The 19,551-nt window shown below is 36.1% G+C and overlaps 1 protein-coding gene and 1 long non-coding RNA gene across 2 annotated transcripts; both read left to right on the top strand.

Moving 5' to 3' along the window:
• The first annotated feature begins 864 nt into the window (after positions 1-864).
• LOC140010176 (uncharacterized) lies at positions 865-8,562 on the top strand. The gene is made up of 5 exons (XR_011817439.1): positions 865-1,625; positions 2,759-2,816; positions 3,219-6,806; positions 7,939-7,996; positions 8,399-8,562. It is a non-coding gene; the product is annotated as an uncharacterized lncRNA (long non-coding RNA).
• Positions 8,563-12,747: 4,185 nt separating this feature from the next.
• Positions 12,748-15,165, top strand: LOC113699115 (magnesium-chelatase subunit ChlI, chloroplastic-like). Its single transcript, XM_027219231.2, has 3 exons — positions 12,748-13,059; positions 13,372-13,490; positions 13,900-15,165. Exons 1-3 carry the CDS (start codon positions 12,942-12,944, stop codon positions 14,950-14,952), a joined length of 1,290 nt encoding a protein of 429 aa, XP_027075032.1. The 5' UTR covers positions 12,748-12,941; the 3' UTR covers positions 14,953-15,165.
• The last annotated feature ends 4,386 nt before the right edge of the window (positions 15,166-19,551 follow it).

Below are 19,551 nucleotides of genomic sequence, written 5' to 3'. Positions count from 1 at the left end.
AATGCGAAAAGTCTCCCGAATAATCAATTTTTCAACTTGTTTTAATTGTTCATGAGCAGGAAGTGCTAAAAAATTATTTAATTTTCTTCTCTGATATGCCTATCTTTGTTTGGCCAAGCGAATTTCCTTTTCTTGAGGAGAGACTGCAGCGTATTGCTCTCTTAGTTTTTTATTACGTTGGTTCTTTTTTGTAGTTATTGAATCAGCAGAATCAACAACAAATTTGGAGAAGCTCATTTTATTGGACAACAAGAATCAAATAGCCAATAAACAAAAGTGCAACATGTAGCAATTCAAAACCAATAAGACATTCAATAAACAGCAGAATAACGAAAATAAACATGCACATAAAACCGAACCTGTAACTGGTGAGGAAACTTGCACCGATAACAAGCAGCTAATGAAGTTGCAGATATAAGAAGCAGGAAAGAAGAAGTTCAACAAACGAAGCTAGAAGTCGACAAAAGAAAGAAATAGCATATTGTTTAAGAGCTGCAAATTGTTTAAAAGCTGCAAAGAAGAAAATGGAAGATGATGAAAAGAACATGCAAGATGGAGAACAAAGAAACCACAAACAACGTTTATAGTGTTTCAGTAGAACCTCGAAGAACTATAGCTCTCGAAGGACAATAGAGTCATTAGATACTGTGATTGTTGTATTGCTGTAGGCCGGTCAAATAAGGATTTCAATGAGTTATCTTCTTTCACACAAAGAAAAGCCAGACGGCACAAAACTAAAACTCCACCTGGAATGCACAAAAACAATGCGGCGACACAAATGCAATTTTAAAGATATCAAATGTACAAAGAGCATGGTCTATAAGCCGGTAAAGGAAGAATATTACTGGCTTATGACACGAAACCACCGCCTATCCATATGAGATGATGAATTTTCTAGAACAAAGGAACAAATGATGCTTTCCTCTGCATGCTAACAGACATGTGCCTCCATTTTAAATTTTTTCTCACCAACAAAGCAGATGAACCTTTGATTGCACAAACTCCAACCATGTGGCTGTTGTGAGATCCCGTAAATTTCACAAATCCTCCCTAGGCATTATTCTATTTCTTTACTATCTAATGGTCCTAGAAGCGTTTTCACATATGAGTGCGTGTTTGTGTATGCTCACTGTACTTGCGGGAATTTTAAATCTTTGTTGGACGAGCGGAGTAGCACAGCTTTTCAACTCGAAAAAGAAAAGAAAAGTTTCGAAAAATGACGGGGGCCAAATCCGGCCGGAAATCCGGCCAGTTTCTGGCCGGATAGCTGGCCGGATTGCCTTGCAGTTTTGAAAAAAATTTGATTAGCTACTGCCACGAATCCGGCCAAGAATCCGGCCGGATTGTAACGTGTCATGTCCGGCAGCCAACTTTGACCGCTTATTTCCTTCTCTTTTTATTCCACTTTTGCACCCAAAATATCTCATTTCTTCCCTGGTTCATCCGTGAGCTTTGAGAGAAAGAAACCTCTTCATTTTCCAACTTCAATTTTGTCCCAAAATCTTGCGATTTCACCGATGGTTTTGGACAATATTTCACACAAGAGTTCTCTATGGTGGTTTAAAGCTTTTGATTGATTGATTTTTAAAGAGAAGCTCTAGGTGGATAGCTCTCTTGAATTTGAGGTAAGATTGGATATGCAAGTTTCCTTTGGTTCTAATATTGGTTAATTAATGGTTTGTGGTGGTCATGTATGTTATTTTATGGAGTATTTCATGGGTTTATGGAAATTATGGTGATTTTCTGATTTATTGGGTATTTTTATGATTTTATGTGAAAGTCTTAGATTGGATTTGGATTAGTGGTTTAAATGGTGTTAATAGAAGCTCTTGTACGTTATTTATGGTTGTTGCGGAAAATTTCCGTATGTGAAGTGAATTTCCGGTTTCTAGGGTTTCAAATTGGGGATTTTTCCAAGGTTGGCTTTAAACTTGTAATTGGCTTTGATTGAAGGAAATTATGGCTTAATTGAATGTATGGTATTGATTATGAATAATATGGGTGACTGTGGTTAATTGTTATGAGAATTGGTATTTGAATGGTAGGTTTGAAATGTGTAAAATTTAGGGGTTATGCCGTCCAATTTTGGAGAGTATGTGTTTGTTTTGAATTTGAATTGATCTTGATTCATTTTATGGAAATTCTTGTGATTTGGACATTGGGAGGATTAAGTTCCATATTAGTGACATTTCTAAATTTTGTTTAATTTAATTCATCCTTGTTTTGGCCTGTACATGATTGGTATAGGCTAGTCTCATGTTAAGTGGGGATTTCTAGCCCTTAATTGTGATTAGTGATAGTCATGCGCAAAGGTCGGTTCAAGAAGAGTAATTTCAGTTTTTCCCTGTTTCTGGACTGAACTTGGACTGTCATTTTCTCGGTACTGTAGACCGAATCAACTTTTGCTCAAAACGTGAAACTTGTAGATATATGAGTTGACTACTTGCCTGCAAAATTTCAGATTGATTGAAGTACTGTGGCTTGTGAATTGACCGAAATACCCATGACTGCCCCATAACCCCTGTTTTATGACAATTTTCGTTCTTTCGCTGGGATTCGGATTTTGACCCTGAATAAGTATGTTTTGGCCTTGGAGATCTTCATAAAAAAAAATGTTGACATATGTCTTAGCTTCGTAACGCCATAAGATTCGTTTCGATTGGATAAGTGTAACTTTAATTGTGTTTAAAATGTCAAAGGCAATGGAAGCTTGTTAATTTTAGAATTTCCTTTGCTTGACTTGATATTTGTAATTTAGGGTTTCAACTTGCTCAAGGTAATGAGGTATACCGGATAAGGTTCATGAGCCGTGGTTGGTGAGTGAATCTCAACTATTTCTCCAAAAGTTATTTTTGAAATAATTCTTGCATTGATTACATGATGGCATCTCATTGTGTATGTGTGTGTGCCATAACATTTTGGCTCCAATGAGTTCGTGGGAAAATCTTGTGCTTAAAACCAATGTCTCCGCTACTGTTTATGCATTCTTTGGAGCATGATGGATCCTTGTTTCTGTTCATCTGGTTACTTGATCTAAGGGAGCGTTGGATATTTAAGTACAAGGATTTTCACTGGCTCCAAAGAGCATTATATGCACATTTGGTCGCTAATTCATGATAGCACTTAAATACATTATTGTTAAGTTTATTGGATTACCGGTTTTACTGTTCACTCGCTGAGTTTCTAACTCACCCCCAAATGTTTTCTTCTCCCCATAGGAATCGAGGCAAAGGAAGCGCTTGTATTACGTTATTTGTGTACCTGGATGGCATGTATCTTGTATAGTTTAGATTTGAATCCGTTTTGTATAATAGTTGAGCTAGGGTGATTGTTTGAAATGGGAATGGATGGATTTCTCTTGTACACTTTGATTTTAGATTTAACTTGTGTAAATTTTGGGCTTGCATGGTTGTTTGGATGTGGATCGGGTGTTTGTATACATTCCACTCTTGGGAATTAATTTCCGCTACGGTGATGATATGTAATTTTGGAGAATGTGATGTAAAAGTTGAGTTTTATCTTGTAATGTAATCGAGGACTGTAGGGAACGACTGAGTGCTGGCGAGAGCTGGGCAGGCGGCCCGTTGACCCCTCTGGTTCGCCTTAGGGAAAAATGGGGTCGTTACAATTGGTATCAGAGCTTAGGCTTCAGATCTTCGTAGCGTATCCTAGGCTTGAAGGTTAGGTTGCTTGACTGCGAGATCCGCTTGAATATTATGTGAACAAGGATCTATTGTATCTTAGGAGGTAAAGAAATTGATTATTTGGGAGTTCTTATCTGGGACTTGCAGAAGAAACTGAGGAATTAGGTGATGTTATATTGAAGGAAGATATGGGATAAGAGATTTGCAATAAAAGGTTGGACGAATTTGACTTATCATTATATTTGTACGTGTAGAAAGAATTGAGATAATTATTAGTACTGGCTATGGAGGATAAGAGACCGAGATTTGATAGTCAAACTCCAGGTGTGATGATTTTAGACCACTAACTAGGATGTATTAGCCTTATTTTCAAATGATTGATTGGAAATAATAGATATACGCTTTAAGTACGTGTATTTTCCGATTTTGGAAACAATGTGAATTTTGCTTGAATTTTAAATTTGAAAATTTGTGAATAACTGAGGAGTTGTTGAATTTGTATATGATGGGTTAGTACAAGGATAAAATTTTCTAAACTAAGTTTTCCCCCTTGATAGTATACTGATGTAATCTCACACATGAATTTGTATCTTGAGTTTTCGGAAGCACAGCGAACCTGTGTTTTATAATGTAAATCTTGACTTCGATAAGATCTTTGAGTACTTTAAATACCTCTCTTACGCTTTAACATTTTTTGTCTTGAAAGAAGAGTGAGCCTATCTTTAGGCGTACAATTGAGGGAACTTTGAGATATAGAGTAACTGCATTCAAGAGCACGAAATTAATGTGAATTGACTGGATTTCCATTTGACACGTCAGATAGCAAGTTGTGATTATTTCTTGGGTTTGAACTTGGACCTTGAGACTTTAACCATAAAACCCTAAGACTGGTTATTCTTAGAGATGATGGTGCTCTGGCTGGTGGCTTGGTTATTAAAGATTTTGAACTGCGAATGGATAACCTTTGGTTTCGGCTTGTGTTATGGATTTATTAGATCTAATTGCGTAAAGGCATGTGATTTGATTGAAATTAGTGATATTGGCACTAATTCTGGAAGTGGTACATGTAAACTATGACTTTGATTTTCGCTTAATAGCATACAGTCTGAGTCGTGAAGTTTCTTAGTTGGAATTCTTGTACTTGAGTACTTGACATTTTCCTGAGGAAATGCTTATGGATTTGGACGGAACATGGGTTAATGTATGACGATGTGAATAGAAATTATAAGTGAGTTTGAGATAAGTTGTGATGGCATAAGTTAGAGCACAGAAGATTTTGTATTATACTCACGACTAAACCGAAGAAGGAGAGTGAAATAATGACTTGGACTTGCCCAATAAGTGTGTGGCTCGGGTTTTGATAGATTTCGGTGGTGACTAGAATTGTTGAGAAATTTTTTGTTTTGCATCTTTCTTCTAGTATTCCTGTTTGATTAAAGTTGCACCACCTGATTGGTAAGTGTTGGAATTTGCTATACTTGAACTACTTAGGACTGACCTCGAACTACCAGAGATTGATCTTGAGCTGCCTGAGACCGACTAGACTGAACTTACTTGAGACTTGACCTTGTTAGGCGAGTGTGTTCATACGTACCCTTAATGGACCTAATTTCACTGAATATATGGTATGTGACCTGTAGGTGGACTTGAATTTTATGACTGCTTAAGAATGTGAATTGCTGGACAGAGGTTAGGCCAGTGTGTTCTTACCCGTGCTCATGATCCTTGAACTTGAACTTGCACTTGAACTTGAACTTGTACTCTTATTTGTATTCATACTCCCTGAACTTGTAATATTTGACCCTGCTTTTGAACTTCTTCGTACTCGTGCACTATGAACCTGAAGTAATTGGCTCTGCTTTTGAACTTATTTGATTGAACTCTGCTTTGACCCTACTCTTGAACTTATTCGTACTCATGTGGTTGTAGACCGGCTACTATTCTTCTGTAGCGGTTGAACTAAACCTCTCTGGTGGGGCATTGCCTGTTGTGTTTTCAAGCACCGCCATTCTTCTGGCGAGGCATGCCTGTTGTGTTGTCCAGCACCACCAGGGATGGAATTTTGAACTGAGGCTTTTGGTGGGACAAATACTTGAACTGAGGCTTTTGGTGAAATATAGTCGTTGTGCTAGCTTGTTGTGTTGTCCAGCACCACCAGGGATGAAATTTTGATCTAAAACATCGCTATACCCTGAATTTCTTCCAAATATCTGGGACTTTGCGTCCAATTTCAAGCCTTTTGCCTGTTTTATCTGGTTACGCGATTAACTCCCTATTGGATCATGACTATTTGATAAGTTGGATTGGCGTGATATTTAGTACTTGAATTTAATAAGTGATTATTAAATAAGCCATGCTTTACTAGATCATGAATTACGATAAGTGAGATTTGAATGATTTTTAGTATTTGACTGACATTTGGGAAACTAATTGGACCTGGTGAATACAAGTTGGAGTAGATTGAATTCTAATGCTTGATTGGTTTCTGAGCGATATCTTGACCGGATATATATGAGTTAGAATGTCGAGGACGACATTATTTTAAGGGGGAGAGATTGTGAGATCCCGTAAATTTCACAAGTCCTCCCTAGACATTATTCTATTTCTTTACTATCTAATGGTCCTAGAAGCGTTTTCACATATGAGTGCGTGTTTGTGTATGTTCACTGTACTTGCGGGAATTTTAAATCTTTGTTGGACGAACGGAGTAGCACAGCTTTTCAACTCGGAAAAGAAAAGAAAAGTTTCGAAAAATGACAGGGGCCAAATCCGGCCGGAAATCCGGCCAGTTTCTGGCCGGATAGCTGGCCGGATTGCCTTGCAGTTTTGAAAAAAAATTTGATTAGCTACTGCCACGAATCCGGCCAGATTCCGGCCGGATTGTGACGTGTCATGTCCGGCAGCCAACTTTGACCGCTTGTTTCCTTCTCTTTTTATTCCACTTTTGCACCCAAAATATCTCATTTCTTCCCTGGTTCATCCGTGAGCTTTGAGAGAAAGAAACCTCTTCATTTTCCAACTTCAATTTTGTCCCAAAATCTTGCGATTTCACCGATGGTTTTGGACAATATTTCACACAAGAGTTCTCTATGGTGGTTTAAAGCTTTTGATGGATTGGTTTTTGAAGGGAAGCTCTAGGTGGATAGCTCTCTTGAATTTGAGGTAAGATTGGATATGCAAGTTTCCTTTGGTTCTAATATTGGTTAATTAATGGTTTGTGGTGGTCATGTATGTTATTTTATGGAGTATTTCATGGGTTTATGGAAATTATGGTAATTTTCTGATTTATTGGGTATTTTTATGATTTTATGTGAAAGTCTTGGATTGGATTTGGATTAGTGGTTTAAATGGTGTTAATAGAAGCTCTTGTACGTTATTTATGGTTGTTGCGGAAAATTTCCGTATGTGAAGTGAATTTCCGGTTTCTAAGGTTTCAAATTGCGGATTTTTCCAAGGTTGGCTTTAAGCTTGTAATTGGCTTTGATTGAAGGAAATTGTGGCTAATTGAATGTATGGTATTGATTATGAATAATATGGGTGACTGTGGTTAATTGTTATGAGAATTGGTATTTGAATGGTAGGTTTGAAATGTGTAAAATTTAGGGGTTATGCCGTCCAATTTTGGAGAGTATGTGTTTGTTTTGAATTTGAATTGATCTTGATTCATTTTATGGAAATTCTTATGATTTGGACATTGGGAGGATTAAGTTCCATCTTAGTGACATTTCTAAACTTTGTTTAAGTTAATTCATCCTTGTTTTGGCCTGTACATGATTGGTATAGGCTAGTCTCATGTTAAGTGGGGATTTCTAGCCCTTAATTGTGATTAGTGATAGTCATGCGCAAAGGTCGGTTCAAGAAGAGTAATTTCAGTTTTTCCCTGTTTCTGGACTGAACTTGGACTATCATTTTCTCGGTACTGTAGACCGAATCAACTTTTGCTCAAAACGTGAAACTTGTAGATATATGAGTTGACTACTTGCCTGCAAAATTTCAGATTGATTGAAGTACTGTGGCTTGTGAATTGGCCGAAATACCCATGACTGCCCCATAACCCCTGTTTTATGACAATTTTCGTTCTTTCGCTGGGATTCGGATTTTGATCCTGAATAAGTATGTTTTGGCCTTGGAGATCTTCATAAAAAAAAATGTTGACATATGTCTTAGCTTCGTAACGCCATAAGATTCGTTTCGATCGGATAAGTGTAGCTTTAATTGTGTTTAAAATGTCAAAGGCAATGGAAGCTTGTTAATTTTAGAATTTCCTTTGCTTGACTTGATATTTGTAATTTAGGGTTTCAACTTGCTCAAGGTAATGAGGTATGCCGGATAAGGTTCGTGAGCCGTGGTTGGTGAGTGAACCTCAACTATTTCTCCAAAAGTTATTTTTGAAATAATTCTTGCATTGATTACATGATGGCATCTCATTGTGTATGTGTGTGTGCCATAACATTTTGGCTCCAATGAGTTCGTGGGAAAATCTTGTGCTTAAAACCAATGTCTCCGCTGCTGTTTATGCATTCTTTGGAGCATGATGGATCCTTGTTTCTGTTCATCTGGTTACTTGATCTAAGGGAGCGTTGGATATTTAAGTACAAGGATTTTCACTGGCTCCAAAGAGCATTATATGCACATTTGGTCGCTAATTCATGATAGCACTTAAATACATTATTGTTAAGTTTATTGGATTACCGGTTTTACTGTTCACTCACTGAGTTTCTAACTCACCCCCAAATGTTTTCTTCTCCCCATAGGAATCGAGGCAAAGGAAGCGCTTGTATTACGTTATTATCTTGTATAGTTTAGATTTGAATCCGTTTTGTATAATAGTTGAGCTAGGGTGATTGTTTGAAATGGGAATGGATGGATTTCTCTTGTACACTTTGATTTTAGATTTAACTTGTGTAAATTTTGGGCTTGCATGGTTGTTTGGATGTGGATCGGGTGTTTGTATACATTCCACTCTTGGGAATTAATTTCCGCTACGGTGATGATATGTAATTTTGGAGAATGTGATGTAAAAGTTGAGTTTTATCTTGTAATTTAATCGAGAACTGTAAGGAACGACTGAGTCCTGGCGAGAGTTGGGCAGGCGGCCCGTTGACCCCTCTGGTTCGCCTTAGGGAAAAATGGGATCGTTACAGCTGTAATCCGATAAAAGGAATGTTAATGGCTTATGACATTAAACCATTGCTGCACTGCTGTAATGCCGTCAAACAAGTATTCGTGGGTTATGGCATGATACCACTGTCTATCCACGTGAATTTCCTAGAGCAGAGAAACAAATGATGCTTCCCTGCGCATAATAAAGCAAATGAAACGTATTCCTAGATTTTCAATTTTTTCTCACCAAGAAAGCAGATAGAACTTATCCCTACATTCTCAAATTTTTCTCACCAATAAAGCAGATGAAAGTGCAAGGCGAAAACTGCGCCAAAGAGTAGACTCTCTGTACACGTGAATTTCCTAGAGCAGAGAAACAAATGATGCTTCCCTGCGCATAACAAAGTAAATGAAACTTATCCTTAGATTTTCAATTTTTCCTCACCAAGAAAGCAGACAGAACTTATCCCTACATTCTCAATTTTTTCTCACCAACAAAGCAGATGAAAGTGCAAGGCGAAAACTGTGCCGAAGAGTAAACTCCAACTGCTTCTTATATATGTGTGTGTATATATATATATATATATATATATATTTATATATATATACACACACACTAGTAGAATTTTGAATTTTTTAAAAATTATTAGATATACCTTCATGCTTTTTAAATTTAAAATGCAACAAGTTCCTCCATTAATATGGGAATTTGATTTGAAGTTTATTCATGGAAGGTAAATAAAGATGAAATATCATATGCCCTAGTACAAGTAAAAAATTAAATCACAATTTTACCCTTCAACCAAGTAATATTGACCTAAAAAATCATATAAAAAAAGAAATAATATCCATTGGTCATGAATTTAAAAGAAAATTAATAATGGTATTATTCTTGAAACCTAAATTATGGCATCACTAAATTAAATTCAAAGTCATACTGCACATTCCAAGTGAAAATTTTTTATTAAAATCAGCATTTTTGATAAAAAAAAAATAGTAATAAAAACAATGCCAGGGCTAAAACCTCTTACATTCCCTCTTTCTTATCATTTAATCCAACCCTTCTCCTACCCCCTTCTACAATATATAGATATAGATCTGATCTAAATTCGATCCTAATTAGGTTTGAATACGAGTGTAAAACCCAACTACAAAGAATAACCTTAGGTATTATTAACAATTTTGTGCATTTTTATTGTTTTCTTCATATGCAAATTGTTAACACTACTATATCACTTCTATATTCTAAATCTTTCTTTATTGTTATTATCAATAGAAAAATTAATAAATTGTTTCATTTTATTTTCACTCAACTACAATCCATTATCTCCATTTCCCACATATCATCTTCCTTGGCTGTTTACTATCTAGTTTGGCTCAATCTAGACCATACCATCCATTGTTAAAAGCTTATATAATTTAGCTTTAGTTCTGTTTGGGATTGTTGTAATTTAGGTGAAAAAGCACTTTTAAATGTTAAAAGTATTTTTCAAATGTTGGATGAACATTATCCCATAAAATTAGGAATGGAGCTTTTGGTGTGAAATGTACTTTTAGCAAAAATTCAAATTTGATGCTTTTAGAGTAGTTTTTGTGATTTAAAAAAAAACATTAAATTTAATAATTTTATCCTATATTATAACTAAATAAAGAGATAAGTACATTTAAAATTTTCAGATCATATATTATCCAATATAGTAAATACTTATTGAACTATGTCTCCAAATAGCATACTTAAAAGCGTTTAAGGACTTGACCTTAAAAGCATTTTTCAATAAACTACCGCAATTCTAATTGGGTCCATAGGTAGTTTTTGATAAACTTGACCTTAATAAAAAGGAAAAATTCTCATTGATGGTCCAAATTCAACCTATCTAAAGCTCACACATGTAAGTCTCATTTCAATGCATTCTTTTAAAATGAGTTTTGGGTTGAGAATTGTTGACTTGAATTTTCTTGAAAAATCTTATATATTTAAAATTTTAAAATTTTAAAATTTTTTATATAACATATAAGCAAAAAAAATAGTAAATTTATGTATTTATTATATATTTATATTAAATTTTAATTATAGACTATTTTAATTAAAAAATAAACAATGTTTCATATAGTTTCATTTATTTTGAACATGTATATTTATTAAACAAATCAACTAGTTGATCTAATATTTATTATTATTTGGATCAAGCCTAGTATTTAGGTTCAGCTTAACTTGCCTCAAACCAAACTCATTTTTAATTACTATATGCTAATTTTGACATTGCATTAACTTTAAACCTAATTCATATTTTATCTCACGCAACATATGGTAATTTCCCAATCAAATGTAATTACAATTTTGTATTTAAAATGGTATTAGTGTCTAAAACACATTTATGTTTTCCTTTTCCTTAAAAACAAAACAAGTGTTTTGTTTTTGCTCGTAGCAAAGAACAAAAATGGAAAAATATAAATATGATCAAATTGCCCCCTAAATTTACATCCAGTTTATCAAGCACACACTTAAATACATTACTCTTATACTATTTACCCAATTTAATTTTTGCATTTCTAAAAACTAATACCTAATTAAAACATTTAAAGAGATGAGTAATACATTTATAAGTTATTAATTTTTCTTTTTATGGGAAGGCATAGTTATACACTTATTATAATCCAAATAGGAGTATGGTTTGATCGCATGAATGTCATTATAGCCATTTACCTTAAATAGCTAGGAGAATTGTAGTAATAGAAGTAGAACTCATGAAACCCTATTTGGTCTCCAATCCCAAAGAGGAGTATGCTAGCTCTTTTTTTTTTTTTTTTTTTTTTTTTTCTTCTTCTTCTTTTGAAAACCGAGTATGCTAGCTCTTTAAAGCATTAAACAAATTCAACTTATTCATCTAAGCTAAGCTAATAATTAAAGCATAGATGTTTTCTAATAGTAATGTGGTCATATTGCTAAAATATTTCAAACTTGTTCTTAATTTATTGAGCACATTTTTACTATTTTTAATATGAAAATTGTAAGGAAAGTTGGAGAAAATGTATTTGTGCTTGGATACAGAATTATCTCAACTATTATTTTACTTGCATCATAAACACATTTTTTAATGTACATTTTTTTATATTTTTAACTATTTTTATTTCACATATACTATATCACAAAAAATGTTTTAATAATTATTTCAATAATATTTCAAATAATACCATATCTGAATGTAATCTCGAGGGCAAAACTCAAAACAAAAAAAGTAAAAAAAGAAAGAAATGTAAACATAGGCTTAAATTGCTAAAGTTAGGGGTGACAATTCCTGACACGATCCGAAAACATAGACACGAATCTAACACGAAATTAATGGGTTTGGGTTGATGTTTTGGGAGTTCGGGTCAGAATCAGGTCGAACCCGATGAACCCGAAAAGAAAATAGGTTAATTTCAAGTCAACCCGTGGTGACATGATATGACCCGATGTGATCCGTTTACGAATTAAAACTAATTTAATAAACATAAAAATTATTTTATGTAACTAAACTAAATCATTCTTTTTTTCCAAAGGCATTAATTACTTAATCCTAAATGAATTTATTTATCTTGTGTGAAGTTAACATTATTATATTTGGACAAATAATATATTATGTTATTTTTTACTTTTATGTTGTTTTAATTTAAATTATATTTGATTTGGAATAAAACACTTTTATGGTGTTTAATTTATTTTAGATTTGGTTTGAAATTATTTATTTAAATTTTTATTACTTGATGATGTAATTAATTTTGTGAAAAAATTGATTTTATTAGAAATTACAGTGATAAATTAATAAATTAAAATTAAGTTTCGGATCATTTCGGATCGACCTGCCAATCCGAAATTTTCGAGTTCGTGTCAGGTACCCTGACCCGTTTCGGGTTGACGGGTCGGGTTCGAGTCAGCAGGTTCTTTCAATCCGACCCGTCAATCCGAACCCGATCCGTTTGCCACCCCTAGCTAAAGTACCCAAGGCGTGGACTGTAGAGCAACGCAGAAAACCATAGCAAGATCTATCTTCTTATCCACTCCTCCAACCCGCAATAAGTGAGGACCCAGAGGCCATAACCAGACCAGTCACTTTAACCAATCATCACACAAGTGATGCTAAGTCCAAAGGCAAAAAACCCACGAAAGTTTTGAAAAAACAGGAGAAGACACAGAAAAAGAGAACTTCTGTGGACATGGCTACAGTATTGGGGACTTCTGCTTCTTCTTCTTCAACAGTGGCAATGTTAGCTTCTAGATCCCTTTCGTCTTACTCAACCACGTCCTCACTTCCGTCTTTCTCTCCAATTCCAGGTAGCAATATGTTATTAATGCGAGTTTTTCAGTATTTCTGCAAATGTTGATAAGGGCTTTTTGCTTGGGTAGCTGTTGAGTACTTGTATTGATAATTCTAGTTGGAATTGAGGTTATGCATGAAATTTTCCATCGACCCAGTCAGTATTGATGGTTTTTTGATGTTTCAAGTTGACAATATTGCTTAGTTTTTAGAGAGTCTAGTAGGGATTAGTATGTGAAGAACAGGGCAGGAAATTTCTGGGGTTTTTGGGTTTTTGTTAAATTGGTGGGTGGGTTGGGACTTGGGAATGATAATTGTCTTTATTTCAGGGTTTTGCCAAGGGAGGAAATTCTATGGAGGTATTGGACTTAAAGTTAGAAAGAGAAGGTCTCAATTCCAAGTTTCAGTTTCCAATGTTGCCACTGAAACTGGCCCTGCTCAAGAGCAGGTACATTACTTAATTTTGTTGATGTGGTTGGTAATAGGATTGCAATTCTAATTTGGGATGTCCTCTTTGTGTCAATGCTCTTGTTACAAAGCTGCGTAATTTTATTTAATTTGATTGTTTAATTGATTTTGCAGATAGGATTCTTGGCATATTGGAAAAGTTAATAGTCATATTGATGAATACTTTCAGATTTATAGGATAATTCATGTTTATAAGTTGTGAATAACAGTTTAAATCTCGGGTGTTTTTCTTTGAGGTGGGATTTTGTCGAAAACAAGATCGAAAACAATAGCCTAAATGGCTAAGGCATGAGATTCAATCAGAAAAAGATATAAGACTGTGAATTATGAACTAGGAGTTTCTTGATGTTGAATTTTGTCATTCATGTCTGGTATTGTTTCAAGTTCAGGCTCGGAGGCTTGTTTCGACTGAAAGCCAAAGACCAGTCTATCCGTTTTCTGCTATAGTTGGACAAGATGAGATGAAATTATGCCTCTTGTTAAATGTGATTGATCCTAAAATTGGCGGTGTAATGATAATGGGTGATAGAGGAACAGGGAAGTCAACAACAGTTAGGTCATTGGTGGATTTACTTCCTGAAATTAAAGTTGTTGCTGGTGATCCATACAATTCGGATCCAAATGATTCTGACCTGATGGGTATTGAAGTCCGAGAGAAAATCTCTAGAGGTGAGGAGCTGTCTATTACATTAACCAAAATCAACATGGTTGATTTGCCATTAGGTGCCACAGAAGATAGAGTCTGTGGAACAATTGATATCGAGAAGGCTCTTACAGAAGGTGTAAAGGCATTCGAGCCAGGTCTTCTAGCAAAAGCTAATAGAGGAATTCTATATGTTGATGAGGTTAATCTTCTTGATGACCATTTAGTGGATGTTCTTTTGGATTCCGCTGCTTCTGGATGGAATACTGTTGAAAGGGAGGGAATTTCAATTTCACATCCAGCTCGATTTATTCTTATTGGTTCAGGAAATCCAGAAGAAGGTGAACTTAGACCACAGCTTCTTGATCGGTTTGGGATGCATGCACAAGTGAGTACTGTGAAAGATGCAGAACTCAGGGTGAAGATTGTCGAAGAGAGAGCTCGTTTCGATAGAAATCCTAAAGAGTTCAGAGAATCTTACAAGGCAGAGCAAGAAAAGCTCCAGCAGCAAATTTCTTCAGCAAGGAGCTCTCTTTCTGCCGTTACAATTGATCATGATCTGCGTGTTAAAATATCAAAGGTCTGTGCTGAACTGAATGTCGATGGATTGAGAGGAGATATAGTTACAAATAGGGGGGCAAGAGCATTGGCTGCTCTCAAAGGAAGAGAGAAAGTAACTGCAGAGGAAATTGCCACAGTCATCCCAAATTGCTTGAGACACCGTCTCCGAAAGGACCCCTTGGAGTCAATCGACTCTGGATTACTTGTCATTGAAAAGTTCTACGAGGTTTTTAGCTGAGGGAGTTATAGGACCCCTTTGTTGTAGTTTTTGTTGTATTGTGTAGACCGGTTGTTGCATTCTTTTTCCTGAAATGTTCCCTTGCGGAGGATGAAAAGCCAAGCTGTTTCTATAGTGGCTTTATCCCACGATAAATGATTTATGAGGCTCCTTCTACAGTTGTTCAAGTTTTAAGTTGAAGAAAATGTCATTGAAGCAGGTTTTTAACTTTTATACCTCATATTACCATGTATCTGATACTTATTAATCTTTTTTGTTATTTGGAATGGTTTGTGCTCTACAGATACTTCAGTCAGGCTGTAACGAAAATCAAAAAGCATGATTTGAAAATGTGGTATTGTTACCTTCACTCTGGTTGTGAAAATGTTTAAAGATCAAAAATAGCTTTGTAGATTTGCTGAAAGCCTTGTTTTTTTTGCTTTCTTTTATGTTGTCACCTAGAGAATTTTTGGGCATAAAGTTGTCAATATGGTAAACTAAATCTTGCCTTATCGAGGAAATGATGGTGCAGGGGACATTATCGGCAGATGATTCTCTTCCCAGCTGACACCATTAGTGCTGTATTAATCAAAGTGACAGAAGATGCTGCAAGTTCTTTTGGTGCAAGCACCTGGTCAAGTGATATAGTTGGTGAGGACTCAGCGCTTCATGAATTGCCAGTTTTGAATGTATAAAATGATGTAGGAACTAACAGAGCAGATGTAAATATTAACAAGATAAATGTACTTATAAACACAATTACACGGATAATGTTTTCCCGTGAAACTTATTACATCTTTAAAGTTCTACCAAAATTTCATTTTCTACCATGCATAATTCAAATGGGAAGATCCTACCTTTGAATTGTCCCTTGGAAATGTCTACAACAATTATCAAGAATTCTATCCTAGTTGGTGCTGCTTCTGTTTTGTAATTTCCATATATAGAAAGGGTGGAGGAAGAAGGCAGTTCGAAAGAGAAGAGGGCAATGGGGGATTAGTCAAACCTTGTTCTAGAACTAGAAAAGAAGGCAAGACGGATGTCATGCTGAGGAACATGTTCCTAAGTTCTTTGACTTGGAAAAGAAAGAGCTATCTATGCTGCAAAATTTCTAATGATGGACGTTTTGAAAATGTCGCGATTTAATATATAATAACAGTACATTGAGAAACAAAATAATTTCCATGTGTAACAGTTGTATTGCTTTCTTTGTCTCCAGAAACATATAATAGTACTGCATCTTTTTGCCAGTGTTATCACTGACATTCCATTTTTACGTTTGATGTCAAAATAGAGACGTTTATGGGAGATTGTCTTTGAGAAAGATTTCTATTCCAGAAAGTGTAGCAATATGGTGGAATAACTCTTTCCAAAGGCATTCCTGGACAAGTTGTTAATTTCATGTCATGAAAAACCAGTCAATGCTGTAATGGTCAGGTCCTTTTTCAGATGGACTTAGTGCCCACAAAGCGCTGCACTTGATTTAAGGTGGTGGTGATCAAAATTTTGTCTGTGCCCAACTTGTGATTGTAACCCAAATTGTGAAAGTCTAGTAGCCTCAATATTTTTTTTAAGGGATCTGGCGTCCTCCTTCTATCATGTTGCGTTGCATCTTTCCCCTTGATTACATGCAAATGGTTAACCTTTATATTCACAGATTTTCTGCTCATATGTTTCCCGGACTTTAGCCAGTGGCGGAGCCAACTGGCTTTCAGGGAGGAACTGCCCTTCCTTGCAGGGTTACAAATCTTGGGGTAGATGCCTCTTGGATGTCTTGGCTAAGCAGACCTCTCAGAGGCTCCGGGGGTGATCAAACACAACTATTCTAGCGTCCACATTCAGTTCCATCTTCTTTAGAAGGTCCGCACAGAAATTTCCTTCTCCCTAGGTTTTGGTTGCATTGGCCTCCCAAGTCCCAATCCTTCTTCATCCAGTCTCGGATTAGCATAATGATGTTGTTATGCGGACTCTGCTGCGGGATCTTTATCAATTCTAGACCAACTTGCGAGTCTGATTCAACCATAACTTTTCTATAACCTCTTTCCTATGCTAATTTCAGGCCATGGAACATTGCCCAAATCTCAGCAGCCGCGTTGCTGGCTTGTCCAATGTTTGACGTGAATCCTGACAGCCATCTCCCATGGTCATCCTTAATCAAGCCTCCTGTGCTCGCCCTCGCTGGATTTCCTGAAGCAGCTCCGTCGTCGACGTTAATCTTGCTTGACCCAACCTTGAGGTAATGCTGTCAACTAATGTATTTTAATCCCCTTGTTTCCCATGTCTGTTCTTAGCAGATATCATTTTCCTGTATCTGTAAAGCTTGTAGCATGAGCTGATCTGCTTGAGTTTGGAGTTTTGACTCTGAGTTCTCAAATACTATCCAATTCCTAGCAATCCAGGCGTTGTTGAAATAAGTAGTGTCCAGAAAATATCTTTCCGACAACCAATGTCAGCCTTTGTAAGATTCCAGTTAATCCATTGGACAAGTGGAGTGTTAAAAGAATTTATCCCCAGCACAAGGTTGCACCATTTTTTTTCCACAAGGACTTGATCCAGGAGCAATCCCTTAAAGCATGAACAACTGTTTCCATTTCCTTATTGCATTGTGGACATGGTCCAGTAGCATGTAGGTGTCTTCTATGCTTTTCCTCTTTTTTTTTTTTTTTTTTTTTCAAACGGTAATATCATTTTTATGTATACCAACACTTGATAGTACAAGTATTAACTATTAACTACAAAAAGGGGCCACTGCCCTCAGTATCTTTCTGTGCTAATTCTACTGGCCACAGAGGGAAATTCTCTTCCCATTTCACCTCTTTTACAAGCTGTATTGCAATAAGTGAGACACAGCAGGACCATTTTTTACTAACACTTGTCCCTTTTAGACCTCTATCCCTGATTGCCCTATCTATCATGTTTGAAAATCCCTCTGCACAATTCAAAAACAGATAAGGGGACAAGAGGTCCCCCAATCTAATGCCCCTACTAGGCCTAACCAACCCAACCTTCTGCTCATTAAGATTAAAGGATTAGGACACTGATGAGGGGAAAAATTCACTTTTCGTCGCTAAACTTTAAGCCAGAGACACATTTCGTCCCCAAATTTTCAGGCGTAACACATTTAATACATAAATTTATAATTTCTGATCACATTTAATCCAAAAATGGTAAATTGTTCAATTTGGATGGAGAAAGCTCACATGTCTAGCACGTGGCCATTATTTTGATTGAGAAATTGTTTTTGCTTAACGGCCACGTGCTAGACACGTGAGTTTTCTCTGTCCAAATTGAATAATTTACCACTTTTAGACTAAATGTAGGCAAAGTTATTAATTCATGCATTAAATGCGTTGCACCTAAAAGTTTGGGAACGAAATGCGTCCTTAGCTTAAAGTTTAAGGACCAAAAGTGGATTTCTCCCCACTGATGAGATACAAGCCATCACCCATTGAATCCATTTAGGATAGAAACCCATCTTAAACATTAGTCTCCCTAAGTAAGACCATTCTACCCGATCATAAGCTTTGGACATGTCCAATTTGAGAATCATAAATCCTTCTTTCCCTGTTCTCTTGCCTTTGAGAAAATGCACCAGTACTATGCTTTTCCTCATTTGTGAGCAAACTATTATGCCTAGTAAGCCACAATAAAAATTGCCATCTTCCTAGCCTATTCTGTTTGCGAACTCTTTCCCACCCCTTATCCAGATCATTCATTTCCTCTAGCTCCTAATTCACATCATAAGCTGATTAGGTGGTAAAGATGCCATTAGCTTCACATGGCCAGTAAAGCATATCCGGATTGTGAGAACCTGCGTGAACATGCTTATCAGCATACCTAAGTACGTATCTGGCAAGCGTTCTGATAGAGAAGACCAATCCCATTCTGGCATTCTCCCAAATCCACTTAGTAGTCTTTAACCTTCCACCACACCTCCTCTTCTGGCAATGGCACTTCTACTGTATCTATCAGGGATTGATCAGAGATCCACCTATCAATCCAAGAATTGATGCGCACTCCATTTCTCGGTCTCCATCTTGCACCTTTATTTAAGACTCCGTAGCCCGCTTGATGCTTTTTTAAACTATAGAACCCTGTCTACTCTTACTCTCATTTGAGGAGTCTAGACTCTTTCCATATTAGGAATTCAGGACTTCAACCCATAGCAAGCTACACTGCTTGTTCAGTCTCCAACTCCAAGCTAGCTGAGAGCTACAAAGCTCTATGAGGGGTGTAAACGAGTTAAATATAAATCCATATGCTAACACTATTTCCAATGATTGTGATAGAACAACAAATACATAGATAAGTCATTCATTCCTTTTTGATGATTGATTAACCAACCATCATTTCTCGATGTGTTATATTAGGATTGAACTCTTGTTGCGTCCATAGAAGAATCCATTTTCGGCTTTGTCATGATAGTAACATTGTCTAGTTTAATTTTAAAAAAAAAAGGAACAAAATTCTTGATAATTGGGTTAGTCTTTTACAAACATGCAATAAAAAATTCTAAAAAGACTAGGAATGGCAATGGACCGAGAGTCGGAAGGGGACCCTTTTCCCATCCCTCACTCTGCTTCCCTCTGGGGGCTAAAAAAAAAAAATCCTATAATTGCA

This window comes from Coffea arabica, chromosome 7c (assembly GCF_036785885.1).
Source record: "Coffea arabica cultivar ET-39 chromosome 7c, Coffea Arabica ET-39 HiFi, whole genome shotgun sequence".
In the NCBI taxonomy this organism is placed as follows: Eukaryota; Viridiplantae; Streptophyta; class Magnoliopsida; order Gentianales; family Rubiaceae; genus Coffea; species Coffea arabica.
This window is presented reverse-complemented; position numbering and strand designations above follow the sequence as displayed.

Excerpts from the sequence above, each read along its gene's own strand:
- LOC113699115 (XM_027219231.2), top strand. The coding sequence starts at position 12,942 with ATGGCTACAGTATTGGGGACTTCTGCTTCTTCTTCTTCAACAGTGGCA. Across the intron at positions 13,060-13,371 it reads GTCTTTCTCTCCAATTCCAG|GGTTTTGCCAAGGGAGGAAA; the intron begins GTAGCAATATGT and ends TCTTTATTTCAG. Across the intron at positions 13,491-13,899 it reads CTGGCCCTGCTCAAGAGCAG|GCTCGGAGGCTTGTTTCGAC; the intron begins GTACATTACTTA and ends TTTCAAGTTCAG.